Source organism: Talpa occidentalis, unplaced genomic scaffold (assembly GCF_014898055.3).
Source record: "Talpa occidentalis isolate TD23 unplaced genomic scaffold, MPIMG_talOcc4v2.1, whole genome shotgun sequence".
Taxonomy (NCBI): domain Eukaryota; kingdom Metazoa; phylum Chordata; class Mammalia; order Eulipotyphla; family Talpidae; genus Talpa; species Talpa occidentalis.
In genome coordinates this window covers 145,251,143-145,264,905 of record NW_026555331.1, presented here as the reverse complement: position 1 = coordinate 145,264,905, position 13,763 = coordinate 145,251,143, and the positions used below count along the sequence as shown (strand labels likewise).

At 40.5% G+C, this 13,763-nt stretch overlaps 1 protein-coding gene across 2 annotated transcripts in view; it reads left to right on the top strand.

Annotated features, from left to right (window-relative positions):
* SVOPL (SVOP like) overlaps positions 1-12,163 on the top strand; it is a 59,585-nt gene extending 47,422 nt beyond the window's left edge. For both annotated transcript variants that reach the window (XM_037514115.2, XM_037514125.2), the window contains exons 15-16: positions 5,808-5,921; positions 7,657-12,163. In XM_037514115.2, the coding sequence (XP_037370012.1) occupies positions 5,808-5,921; positions 7,657-7,668 (126 nt within the window). In that variant the 3' untranslated portion in view covers positions 7,669-12,163. The remainder of the gene's footprint in view (positions 1-5,807; positions 5,922-7,656) is intronic.
* Positions 12,164-13,763: the final 1,600 nt, after the last annotated feature.

Sequence of the window (13,763 nt, the reverse complement as noted above, 5' to 3'; positions counted from 1 at the left end):
GCCCCCCATCTCCCTTCTACCCCCAAACTCTCACCCCTTCTGACATCTTGGACCTCTGGTTCGCTTTCAAGAGTTGGTTTTAACGTGTTTTTGTCTGATCCTTTGTATGGTTTTTCTATATTCTGTACCCAAGTGACACCAACCAGTATTTATCTTCCTCCCCCTGGCTTATTTTGCTTAGCATCATGCCTGCCAGCTCCATCCTGTTGCTGCAAATGGCATGAGTTTATCTTTTTTGATCGCTGAGTAGTATTCCATTGTGTGTATATACCACATCCTCTTGATCCACTGAACCTTTTCTTCCCCTGGAATCTTCCTTGGAGATTTGAAAGAACTATGAAATTGAACCCTGGCACTTTTAAGCATGTATTTCTTTTTGTTTCTCTTAATTTTGCATCGCTTTGTGAGTAACTGCGAGGAAGCATTATTACAAAATATTTAATCATTCAAATAGATGAGTAAAGAACTGTGAAGAATATTTTCTGTGGTTCTTTTCCTTTGTAGTAGTGGTTCCTCTTCATATTCAGTTTCATGTCTGATTTTCACTCTGGTTTACAACTTTTACATTTTTCTAAAATAACTGAGTTCTTGGATGAATTTATCAAACCCACTTGCTTGTTTTTAATTTATTCATTTAGGCTTTTGTTTGTGTTCTTTGGCATTACTTTCTTTTCAAACTTTTCCACTACTTAAAGAAATTTAACTCAATAGTTCAGTATTTAAAGTTTTTATTAACTAGGTTTATAATTGTTTACATTTTTCCCCCTGAATATTAAAATGATTGCTATCTATAAAACTTTATAAGAAAGGACCCCTCCCCCCAATAATCCTATTACCAGAGATAGCCAATCTATCTTCCAATGGTTTGGGGTATATTTTTCCAGATGCTTTTCTCTGCCTGTATTGTCTCTTGGGGTGCATCTGTGTGTGCATACCAGCACTGCCTGTATATATGCCTGCACGTTACATTCTTACACGCATTACAAATAGGTGCATGTATATATGTACATGTAACGCCCATGAAATCTGCATCTTTCTCTACAGATGTATCCGCTATAGTTGCCTGTAGAGACATATGGACCCTGCCCCCACCCCAAATTTGGACTGGATGTCACAACTGATGATGCACACACACACCAAGAGCATAGGGAAGGTTTCATTCTTAATTATAGTTGAGCAGAGAGCAGGACAGGACTCTCAAGCAGATCCAAAATGGCCTCAAAGAGCAAAGAATGACTGGGGTTTTTGCTGTGGTTGGTAAGGGTTCTTGCACTAGGGCAGGGGTTTGTGTGGTGTGAACCTCCTGTTACTGCCAACCGAAGGAGCTACCCAGGCTTTCTTATCCGCTTGTCCAGAAGCTGGGGCAAAGGAAGAAGGAAGGGGGAGATGAGCTTAAAGGCTGTCAGCAGTCATCGAATGGCCTGAGAGTCTGCATGATCGGAGCGTGCACCCCTGCCTGTACAGCTGTCCATTCACCTTTGCATGTATCTCCATATCGCAGTTGCCTTTACTTAGTACTTTCTACGTCAGTGGGTGCAGATCAACCTCATTCTTTTCAGTTCAGATTTCCATTGTATGGACGTGCCACACTAGCTAGCCTTCGTCCTGTTGATGAATGTGTTTTTCCTGCTTTTACAAGCAGGGGCACGTGAACACACACACGGAATACCTTTGTATACCGGACACCGTCAGTAGTTCAGCAGTCACCATTACTGTACAAGTCCCAGGACTAATGTCATGATCAATGCTCTGAAAACACAACAGGAAAGGAGCTAGTGAAGGGGGTGGTTCGCTACAGAGGGTGGCTAGGAAGGGCCTCTAAAATAGGGCAGAGCAGAGATGTGGGAGCAAGGATGGACTCTATGAAGGAAAAGCAGGATTTCGAAGTCTATTGAGGAATTTCTAGGTCAAAGGGTGAACATGCTTAACTCTGGTGGATCCTGTCATCCTCTCTAGTTTAAAAAAGATCTTACATTCCCCTTGCAGCGTTATTACTCACCCATTATTAAACGAGCATCCTCGTTTTTGTTTCATCAACAAAACAAGAAACACAAAGGGACAGTAACTTTTTAAAAACCTCCTTTGGTGTGGTAGGCAGTGAGCGATCTTTGTTTGTGCTCTGTTCACTGTTAGTGTGGTTGAGCATCTCATTATTCATTTGTATTTCTTTTGTAAGTTGCTTAATTATGTGACTCACAATTTTTCTACAGGCCATTGGTCATTTATTACTGTGCTGTAGTTTTGTTTTTTTTTTTTTTTTTTTGGTGGTTTGTCTTTTGATTTTACCGTCAAAATTCAGCTATCAAATATTAAGTTTCTATGTGGTCAATTTATCAGTAATCTGCACATAAGAAATTAGTGTTTTGTGTCAAGCTTAATGGCCTTAATCTCACTGAAAACTCAAAAGGTTTTCCATGTTTGATCTGAAACATTAAATTCTTTGATTATTCACTATTTATGCTTAAGGCCTGAGGTAAGAATTCAGCTTTAAAAAGCAACAAATCAATGTCTCGCTGGTTGTTATCAGGCCATTAAACATCCATTTGTGTGGCTCCTCTCAAGTGATTTACCAGCTCCTGTATAATACATTTCCACACATCCACTTTGTGGCTGTCTTGCTTAGCTCCATCCTGGCACCAACATCAGTGCTAATGACTAGAATGTCATCCTGTGAGGGGCCTCCTTCTGCCCGAGCGCCACACATTTTCAGGCTTCCTAACTTTTCTTGCGTTAACTCCTTTAACTTTAAAATCAGTTTTACCCCCTAAATTGATTTTTAAAAATCCTGCTGGATTTTGACTGAGAATCTGTTAGAATTTAGACTATTTTGGTGAGAACTATGTTCTTGTAATACTTTTTCTAAGAATTTACTTAATTTCTCATGTCTTAGTAGTTCATAAGCCTTAACATATTCCTTGTGCTTACTCCTTTTATTTTTGGTTATATTTGCTGTGCCCCCCCAATTTAATGTGGTATCTTCATTCTACTCAATGTATTTCTAGCTTTCTTGAGACTTCTTTGAGCCTATAAATTTAGTAATATGTGGAGATTTTGCTGTTATCTATAGTTTCAAACTTGATACCACTTTTGTTACAAATCTCATTCTGATTCAATCTTTTGAGGTTCACTTTGTGGCTCAGAACATGGCCCATCTTGGTGACTGTTCTATGGGCAAAAGAACGTGTACTTAACTTTCTGTGGTATCAAGTAGATCCTTTTGGTCGATGGGCGTGTCCTACACCCCTGATGACTGTGTGGTTCTATCCATTGTTGAGTGAGGGAAACTGAAGTCTTCAGCTGTTTCATCGCCGTATGTATCTGCGTATTGACTTAGTGCTGTCAGTATAGCTCCACCTCACTTCCCAGTGCATAGATTTCTGTTGTATGACTGTGCCATACCATATAACTGTCTTACTAATGTTTCTAATTTTCCTGCTTTTACAAACAAGGGGACCTGAACGCATATATGTACAGCAGCGACGGCGTCTGTAATCCAATAGTCACTTAGCTCTTTATGTTCCAGATACTGTACAAGTCAAGGTGCCAGAGATAAGCAGACTTCCCTTTCACTTTTTTTTTTCACATGAATACTTGTAAGGGTTTATTATTTTTTCCATTTTTTAAACATATTTTTTTACATCATTTTTCTTTTTTGCACAATGTGTGCATTTTTTTTTTTTTAAGATTTGCTTATTTATTTATTTATACAAGCACTGGGTACAGTCAGAAGCGCAGGAGGGTGAGAGAATTCACCAGAGCCAGAGGGGAGAGCAGAGCAGGCAGAGTGATGAAGTACACTGCTGAGGGGAGCAGCGGGCGGCAGGAGAGGTCTGCGCGCCATGTGGGACCCTCCTGTGGCCGGGGAGCAGCCAGGAAATCGAACCGGCGCTGCAGAGGCTGCGGGCAGCTTCGCAGCCCAGCGCTCAACCGCTGCGCCTCCGGGGAGGCCCAGTTTGTGCATGTTCATCTTGGTTATAGCCCCCATTCAATTCCCACCTCCCTTGTTTCGGTCCTACTCCCTCCCCCTCGCCCCCAGTAGTGCGTCTCTGGTTTATAGTTGCTTGTTGATTTTGATTTTTACTTTATTATAATTAGTCTTTTCCCTGGTCCCTTATTTAGGTTTTCTAAATTTCTGCTATGAGTAAGACAATCTGGTATTTTTCTTTCTTTCAAATTTTACTGAAGATATCTTGAAGCTCCTTTTTCTGGCATGGAAACTTTCAGAATTGTCTTATTGTTGATATGTACCTTATTATGTAATGTCCCAGGTAGGGCTGATGACATGATTTTTTCAGAGTGAATCTGGAGTGGTGCCTGAAAATCTGCATATTAACCCCCCCCATGATTATAAAAATTAACTATTGCTCAAGGTTCTTTTTTTGCAAAGAGCAGAAATTGACTTTGCAGGAGGAATTTGCTGGGTTGTCAGAGCTCTGCTCAGCAGCAGAGCCCAGTGTCCCTTGGAGAAGTCAGCAGGGAGAAGCAGGTGCTCTGTGATCCTAGCTGGTGGCAAAGGGATGTGACCTACACCGGCCCCATTGGGGTCCTGCACCACCCAGGACTTTGAATCTGGTGCAAAGGATATGAATAAGGGCTGGTTTAAATTCATTCAGGTGGTGGCAAAAATTCTGGGGGCCGGTAACAGAAGTGACCGCATCTAGACACCTGGCAGGGTAGGGCGTGTACTGACATGGTTCACCTGCCAGGTCTCTTTCGGTTTTTGCTCCTTTTTCCTTCTCTGAACTTGGTTTCCCAGGCTTCTGCCTATGGTGATACACTCCTATTTGGGTAGAATTTTAACTAATTCTGATTTTTGTAGATGAAACCAGGAAAAAACCCATTACTTGCTAGATAACGTCAGAACAATTAATTTGGTTAGTACTGTGATGAGTGGAATTAGTTAAGGCTCTGGATGGTTCTTGGGCTGCATCTTGCAGGTGAACCTCAGTGGTGCGAACAGCTCTAGGCTGTATCAGGGACCCATTAGTGACTTTGGACAGTAGTTGTTCAGCCTTTGCACTGAACTCCTCTATAAAGTGAGGAGGGTGGGCTCACCAGACTTCAAATTGCCAATATTCTGTGACGTCTTGCTGTTATGAAATCACTTTAGTTAAACCATCCTTGGAGGTTGCTGACAACTACCAAGTGCTTGATGTTTAGCAAACCTGGGGTATTTTCCTGGGGGGACTGACCTGGGTGGTGCAGTGTCTGAACTAGTGTGTATCAGAATGAGAAGGCCCAGGCAGATCCAGCACGTGCTCTCCATATATGTACATACATGTGGAAATTCTTACTGTTGGAAAACGGATGCCTGGCAGTTTTGGTTGTCACACATGAAATATTATGAACAGAGACCCTAAGATTACATCTCTTTCAAAAAATTGATTTCCTGGTTCCTCCTGTGAGAGCTGAAGAGGGAAAACGAAAGTTTGGCAGAGGGAAGACTGCAGGAAATGTGCGGGCTAGAAGCAAAGCAAGCTGAACGAGGGGGAGGGGTGGGAAAAAGGTAGACGTTACCTCACTCCAAGTCTAGTTTGCTCTGGAGAGTTCTGATGGGTGAGTGCAGAGAGATCTTTGCTGCCCAGTGAATTACTGGTCAGTCCCTCTTCACTGGAGGAGCCACAAAAATGCCTACAATGGCTTGGCCCAAGCAAACACTAAGGTGTCGGGAATCCACACCTGACAGAACGACTGCAAAGCCCTTCATGTATTGTTGGTCAGATGCAATCCCTTATTTCCGCTCGACATAAAGGTCAGTTTAGAAATGACTGGGGCGCAATAAACGAGCCACTCCCTGTGCCCTACAGGTTCTGATGAGCACATCCTTCCTGGGCGCCCTGTGTCTTTTCGCATCGGTCTGTGTTGTCTGTGCCATTTCTGCATTTACTCTCCCCATTGAGACCAAAGGACGGGCTCTGCAGGTAGGTGATGAGGGAATCTTGACATGCTCTTCACACGTACCCATGAAACAAGAGTGCTGTATGGAAATCCTTCTGGGACAGACGTTGAAATCCAAGTGTGAGCTGCCAGTATTTAGTGGGTGCCAGTATAAAAACTGGACACCCAGTTTTCCTGCCTGACACTTTTGAGTAGCACTGAAGGTAAGTAACCAGTTACTCCAAACATCTGCTTACTCTGAGAGTTGTTGGCTGAGCAGGTGAATGATGGCTGTGGAGGCGTCTTATCTAGACTCAGTGCTGCTGAGCTGGAGGTGGTGACACTTGCGGTTGTCCCTAGGACCCCAGGGCTCCAACATGGGCCCAGCTTCCCTTCCCCCAGCACTACTAGCTCATAGGAGCAGGGTCAAAAGCTGTGTGTTCTACCAGTTGCTGCCTGATAATATGAACAAAGTAGATTAAAAAAGAGGCCCTTTGTTCTACCACTTTATCCCTATCTCTTTACAGCTGTGGTCGGATGCAGTAGATAGGCAGGGATAGGCAGCGCTGCTAATGTTCTCCAGCCTCAGGAACAAAGCTTCCGGCTGGAATGAGTGGGCGCTGTGGGCGCAGGTGCATGCAGGGAGGGAGTGCAGGTGGGGCTAGGTATGGCGAGCGCAGCTGCTGGGGTCCTTCTATGGCTAAATGTGACTCGTGAGTCCCATAGGAATTTAAGTATTTGCACAGGTGTATGTTGTCTCTGGGAGCAGATGTAAGGAAGGCACTGTTAGGTAAAGGAAAAACACAAAATGCTTACACCAGTCTCAATTTTTGCTACCGTAGCTTGTTTATCCTTGAGGTAATACAAAGATTAAACTTAGGGCTTTGTTAGTTTCTCTCCTTGGAAAGGTGTCCTATTTATTGAATGCTCAAAGCCAGAATCTAAATGATTCTTAATTCCTTTAATTCACAAATGATAGGGTTATCATTACACACTTCACACAAATGAAGAAACTAAGACAAAGAAGTCTGATAACTTATAAAAAGGAACACACTAGAATCTGGAATTTAATCCAGATTGCAACATTAAATGACAATCTTACGCTAATTTAAAAAAAAAAATCAGAATAGTAATGATTCGTACAGAAGCAAGCCTGGGTCACCATCTGATGTGTTTTATGGGTTTCTGACTCAAGTCACACCCTCTTGTAAAGGACCATTCCCTCTGCTGGTGAGAATCCTGCTTACAAGCTCTTCACTGTCTCCTTCCGCGTGCAGCTGCATGGGCACACAGCCTTTGACGACAGGCTCCTCAGTGGGCTCCTGCATTTCTGTGGGCAACTCTTAAAGGGTGTGTGTTACCTTGCAGTGCTGGGAACTTGCCATAAGAAACGACCTAGTGATGAACACAACAGAGCTTCTAGAGAACTATTTAAAAGAACATATCTAAAAACTAATTTTCTTCCAACAACAAAGACAGAATCCTGATTATCTGACTGCTCAATAGTTTAATAGTAGTAACTCCACTACAGGATTACTTAAATGAACTCTAGCCAGAGAAACAATTTTTAAGATCTTGAAAGGTGTTATTTATAATAATTTTTCTGAATGATGTATTACATTAGGTTACCATTGTGTGTTCAGATATACAGAGGTAAATGCTTATTAAAAACCTTTTACCAGTTTCTAGAGCCAGTCAGCTGAAGACTTTTTTATAAAAAGTGTATTATCAGAGATGACTTTCTTTTAAATTACTGACCTATTAAATTTCCTCTTCTAGCAAATTAAATGAAGACCTGGAAGACCTATGTCCACCAGAGAACTACAGGACATTTTTTAAAACCTGGTTTTATTTCTGTACATTACTGGTATTTTAAGAAACTGATTATGCAAGACATACGAATAAGGTGGGGTTATCTGTATATTACTTTTTCCTGGGAGACAATAGGTAAAGAACCACACAAAATAGATTGATTAGAAAGGTCTGTCTGGGAAATGGCTTCCTTCCTTGACATTAAACCCATTAGCCTTTCTATCAGTAATAAATCTCAGACAAAAGACACAGATTTGATAGTTTCCCATGAGGTTAGTAGTAAAAGTTGAATTCAATTTTTTTGTGTGTGGGACCCTCGCTGGTGGCCGGGGAATGAACCGGCGCTGCAGAGGCTGCAGGCAACCTCGCAGCCCAGCGCTCAACCGCTGCGCCACCAGGGGAGGCCCTGAATTCAAATTTTATAGAACTTAGGTATCACCCTAAGCCTTTCAAAGCAAATAGTCACTAAGTTCATTGTCACTTAAATTGACTCCTATACTTTAGTTGTAAAATAATACTTAGTAGGTCTTTTCCTGGTAACTATTTTTCTTCTGACACTGTCTCTTCATTCTGATTTAATTTTATGGGGGAAAAATCTGATTCCCATGTGATAAAAAAGTGCAGTTACACAGATCTTCTCATATGCAGGTATGCTGTTCAAAGTATGCCCCCTAAGGTTTTTACATTTATATTTAGTCTTTTACTGCTGTTTAAGTGTATTATAGTCACCTCTTAAAATGGGGACCCTAAGGCTGGCTACTCACTCCTCCCACCCCATTTTGCAGTGGAAAAAACTCACAACCACAGTAAGTCCTCTAACAAGCCATGCATATGAGAAGGTTCACACCCCGCCTCAATAGGGGTGCAAGGCATTCCTATCTGAACCAGACACTCGGTATCCTCACATTTTTTCCTCTATAAGCCTTTAAAAACATTCTTAGAACTCAGGTGGCATGAAAGCAGACCACAGGTTGAATTTGGTCACTACGCCAGTGTTGTTGAAATAAATTTCTAGGGTCAAGCTAGAATCACTGCTGTCCAGGGTGGCACAGTAACTTTCTGTTCCAGTCAACACTCTGCTTGACTAGTGTAGCCAACCCCCAAGCTACCTCTGCGAACTAATTTCCTTGTTCCTTAATCCTAAAGCTTTTTTGTCTTCAGCCCCATTTTGCAGTTCTCTGGACCATTAGGAAAAGAGAGAGACTGCCCGTTTCGGGAAGTGTTAAATAAAGCCTAGGGAGGCTCTGAAGCTCACGTCTTAATGGCCTGCAGGACAAGATACACCTGCTGAACCCTCTGCGTTCACTGTTCTTGTTTGAATGAAGGGCCATGGGTAAGTCATCCTCATTTGAGCTCTGCTCCCTTGTGTGCAGCTCTATGATCCAAACCAACTTGACTTTAAAACAATGGTTCCCAGAAAGGTTCCAGGACAGTAATACTGGTAGTTCCCATTAGGAGACTCATAAAGCCACATAAATTTGGACCCTTTCAACCAATGGCACAACTAATTCTTAAGTAGATACAAGCCAGGTTATGAAGTCATTAGAGCATCTGCCACGATAAAGAAAGCTGCTCATGAAAGGAGTAACAGATTGGGAGAACCCAGACGGTGCTAAAGAAATGGACGTTTGAAATAACCATTCCACCTTAGCACGCCTGTTTATGGCTACAAAAATGAAAAAAAGACAACCTTGAATGAGAAGGTTGGGGAATGTTCCAACTGGACAAGCTTGGCCATGTAAGTACACCCGAAAGGGTTCCCAAACCAGCCAGAATGGAGCACCCATTTTAACTTGTGGAGAAACCTCTGAAAGACTTCGTAATCCCAAAATAGCTTCATTGAAAGATTCAATAACACAAAAAGATTTAACAGGTACCTAGTCTTTGCATCTCTGTAGGGCATTCGTGAGCATGAAAAAAGTGGAATACCTACATTTTTTAATGTCAATGACTCACTATTTCTACCTATACAAACTAAATTCAAACTTACATTATTGAAATAGGTATCTCAGTAAATCTGTTGAACTGCTAGCCATGTTTAAATAATCTATCTAATTAACTGTTGTCAAGAATTTTTCATTTACCAGTTGGGCAACCACAAAGGGACCCAGAAGGGGCAGGAGGACATGAGGTCCTAGTTAGCTGGGGGCCCTTTGAAAGCCCATCTTCCCGCACTCAAGTGAGAGTGAGTCCTTCCTGGATCTCAGACCCGATGGTCCTTGAGAAGATTAAATTACTGTTTCAGGTTATGGAATTCTAGACTAATATTCAGGTTAAAAGAGTAAATTTTACAGCTCAAATTGCAATTTTGCTCAGGCAGACACTATTCCTGTAAGTGGTTCACTTAATAGTAGGATATCAATTGAATATATTTACACAAGCAATCAGGAAAAGTCAGCTCAAGGAAAATAAAGTAGGTGGAATGACCAAGACATGCAAAACCAAAGAAACTACAGACAGCTTGGCTATCTGAGTAAGGTAGAACCTTGCTGTTGCTGGCTTCTCAGATCTCTTTCCTAACTGGTCCAGATGAATGTTCCTACAAGGAAAGCTAAAGGGGGCTTCTCTTAGTCCTCTTCTCTTGAAAAGTGACATCTGGCTTCCTTCTTTTGGCCTCCCTCTTTCAATGTCTCGTGTGTCATGCTCTGTTCGTGTTTTGTATGAAGATTTCTAATTCAAGGCTACAAAATGAACTCCAGCCTTCAGGTACTGGTCTAAACTATTTAATGGGTAGGGCAGGAAATTTGAGTCCCAGGTCTTGCCATTTACCCCCATACATTTTTCCAGTCTTGAGGACTGGGAACTGCCATTTTTAGATTTTGTCTTTTAAGAAGATGCACTGAATTAATGGAAATCCTGGAAGTCAAAAAGTCTTCCATGTGAAGTTTAAGTTGGAATAGATTTAGAAGACCCATCGGGTTAATTAAATAATGGGTTAAAGTAAGGATTACTTCATGCAAAATAATCTTACCAGGTATACTGATTGGACCAGGGACTCCACCCTGTACATAAAACTGTAAATGGTAATTCCACTTTAAATTTATCATTCCCCAAATCTCTTATGGAAAATCTAAGGTATTGCTAAGTTTATTGGGAATTCATAGAAAGCCTAAATTATTCCAAATGGAATTATTTTCAGCTCCTGATTAATGCAGGGGAACTAAAAAAAACTAATGTCTATGAGTAAAATATGTCACCTAGAAAAACTGAAGCGCGTATTTTAGAAACTATGAATACATAAAAATTAAGGTTATGAGTTCTAAGGAATGTATGAAATTAAAGCTAATGGGAATAAGGATGTAAAAACAGGGACATGTTTTGACTGAGCACCTAAGAAAGATTTGGTGTGAAGGTAAAATAGGTTAGTTATGAATATGATGTAAGAAATGGAAAAGCAAAAAAAGGTTTGAGAGAGGAAAGAAATTTTACGTGGCCAAATGTGTTATAAAGGTTTTTTAAAATTAAGCTTTAATACCAACTGTTTGAGGGATAAAATAAACTGATTAGCTTTTAATAACGAATATTGTTTAAATAACCTGAAGACCTGATGCTCTTCTACCCTTAGGCTTAAGTAGCTAGGAAAAATCTAGTCCTGTCCAAGTATAGTTGAACTTAGACATTTTGCTCTAAAAGTTATTGTCACTCTGGCTAACTTTGTTTTATAACAATGTGTTTTAAATCTGTGACAAACTTCCCTGGAAATAAAAAATCCAAGATAATGTCTGATTAATTAAAAAATATATGGGAGGTCTTAAAAGGACTCCCACGATAACCCATAAAATTCTCTAAATATTAAAGCAGGCCAATTTAACTGGTCACTGAAGTTCCATGGGAAGCACTGTCGAATTTTAACAGTGTAATCTACACGGGGAGGTTCCATGTTCTCTGTTCCACCCAATGAAGGGTGGAGCTGAGCATGGAGAAGCTAAAAAGGACTGGAGAGAGGAGACTGAGCTTGCTGTCCTAACTGTATCAAGAAGACATGTGGAGCAGAGGCACAAGAGAACAGCCATGCTTGCCTCTCAGGCTTGGATTTGACAATGGGAAACATTTGAAAGCGACATTGGTGAGAGGTCTGGGGAGAGGCTGATAATGGCAGACTTTATTTTGACTGGCACTTTGATTTTGCTCCTTTCATTCCCCTTCTGTCCTTTTCCTATGGTTCCCCACCAGAAGGTGCCTTAATCCTAAGCTTTTGGGCCTCAGCCTCTTTGGCTGGATGTTTGCCTATAGAGGATAGGTAACTCTGGGTGTTTTATTGGGAAACTTTTCTCTCTATTGCATGCTAATTCTATTAAAGTCCTTGAACACTAAGAGTATGTTTTGTCTTTATGCGGTGGATAGCAGTACCTATTTAAAGCATACAAGGTTTGAGGGGGTCCCATGATGTCCCTCATCTGCCCACTGACAATGTTAATTATATTCAACTTTTATAGTATAGATGTGTTCATATTAAAGTCTACTGTTTGCAATATTACTGGCTAATTCTGGTTTTTCTAAAATACTGTATTTTAGAAAAATGGTAAGTTAAGAAACTCATCAATTGCTTTATAATCAAATCTTAATTGTTTAATCATTTGCCAGTTTTAGAAGTCATAGGAAAAGGACTTATAAAATTTTAAGTGCAGTTTTTCTCAATTCTAGAGTACTTTTAAGTTACTTTTTTCTAGAAAACTTGCTGAGCTATGATCTGCAGCAATGGTAAAATTTTTGTGGGTACAACTGAAACATTTGCTTCCTCTCAATCCCTGACACCCCCAAATGTGAACTTTTTACCAAGTATTAGTGTTTCTCAATAAAATATAGCAAGACTCCTTTTCTCCCTAATAGACTATTGGCAACATGGGTGTATTGTCAAAGATTTGACCAGAATGTTATATAGTTCAGACTGATTTTAGGGTTCCAGTAAAAGGTACCCCTTGGCAGATCCAGAAATCCCAGGACATTTTCAAACCTCACAATGAGAAGAACTTACCCCAAACCACAGGTATGGCAGTCAAAGTCTAATGATGAAACCATGGTGTGGTCTTGAGTTGGGGCCATGAAGAGCTCAACTGAAGATTCCTTATGAAAGTTCCAGCAAAATAAGTATGGATTTATTTTGTTCCTATTATATTTATGGACAACAAATCAAAAAACCTGTTAATTTTCAAACAAGTTTACTATATTTGGAATTGAGTGAAGGTGGAGAAATGTTTTAGTAACAGCTTTTTTGAATATCAGATTCTGTCCTCTTATAATCACTGAGTTTTTTTTAACCAGTGAACTGGATCCTAAATTATCCTACCTGGCTATGATGTTCCAAGCTCATGTTTCCAATTTGTCTCCCAATCTTTTTCACTTAAAAAGCACCAAATGACTGAGCCTGCTGTCCTAACTACATCAAATTGCAAAGCACTGTGTGACGCCCATCTGAAGATACTTCATTCCTTACAGGGCTTGGATTTACTTCTGTCTTTAACCTTTGTTTCTTTAGAAATGTCTTTCTTGCCTGAAATTGAATAGAATTGTTTAAATTGGATTCTGAACTGTCACTGGTACAGTGGGTAAGATCACTTTAAGGGACAAAATATTAATTTTTAAAACCTTCCACTAAAATGTTTCCATGGCCTCAGAAGGGCAACAAGAGGTTCAGATCCTGTAAGAAAGGTAAATATGATCTGACATACCTCTTTAAAATCCTAATGTTGGGCAGGATGCAATATTGGTCAAAAATGTAACAAAGTACTTCTAACCAAAAAGGGGGACTAGAAACATCAGAACATTTTTGGGAGACCCTACACCTGATCTAGCAGGTTGAGGTTAAACAGTATTTAATTTAAGAATATTTTTGTCCTTCAAGCAGATAAAAGCTTTGTTTCATGAACCACCTGCTGCCTGAAGGTCAAGTTAGTCTTTTCAGATTAAAAAAAGATCTAATGATGGGTACCCAGCCTTTACATCTCTGCAATGCATTCATTAGCAAGAGGACCAAATTCAATCTACAGAATGCCAGTGTAACATGGTTCACAATTGTTTACTATGTTTCCACTAGGTATTGAGTGGAAGAATTAATAATTCTAAAACAAAATTAT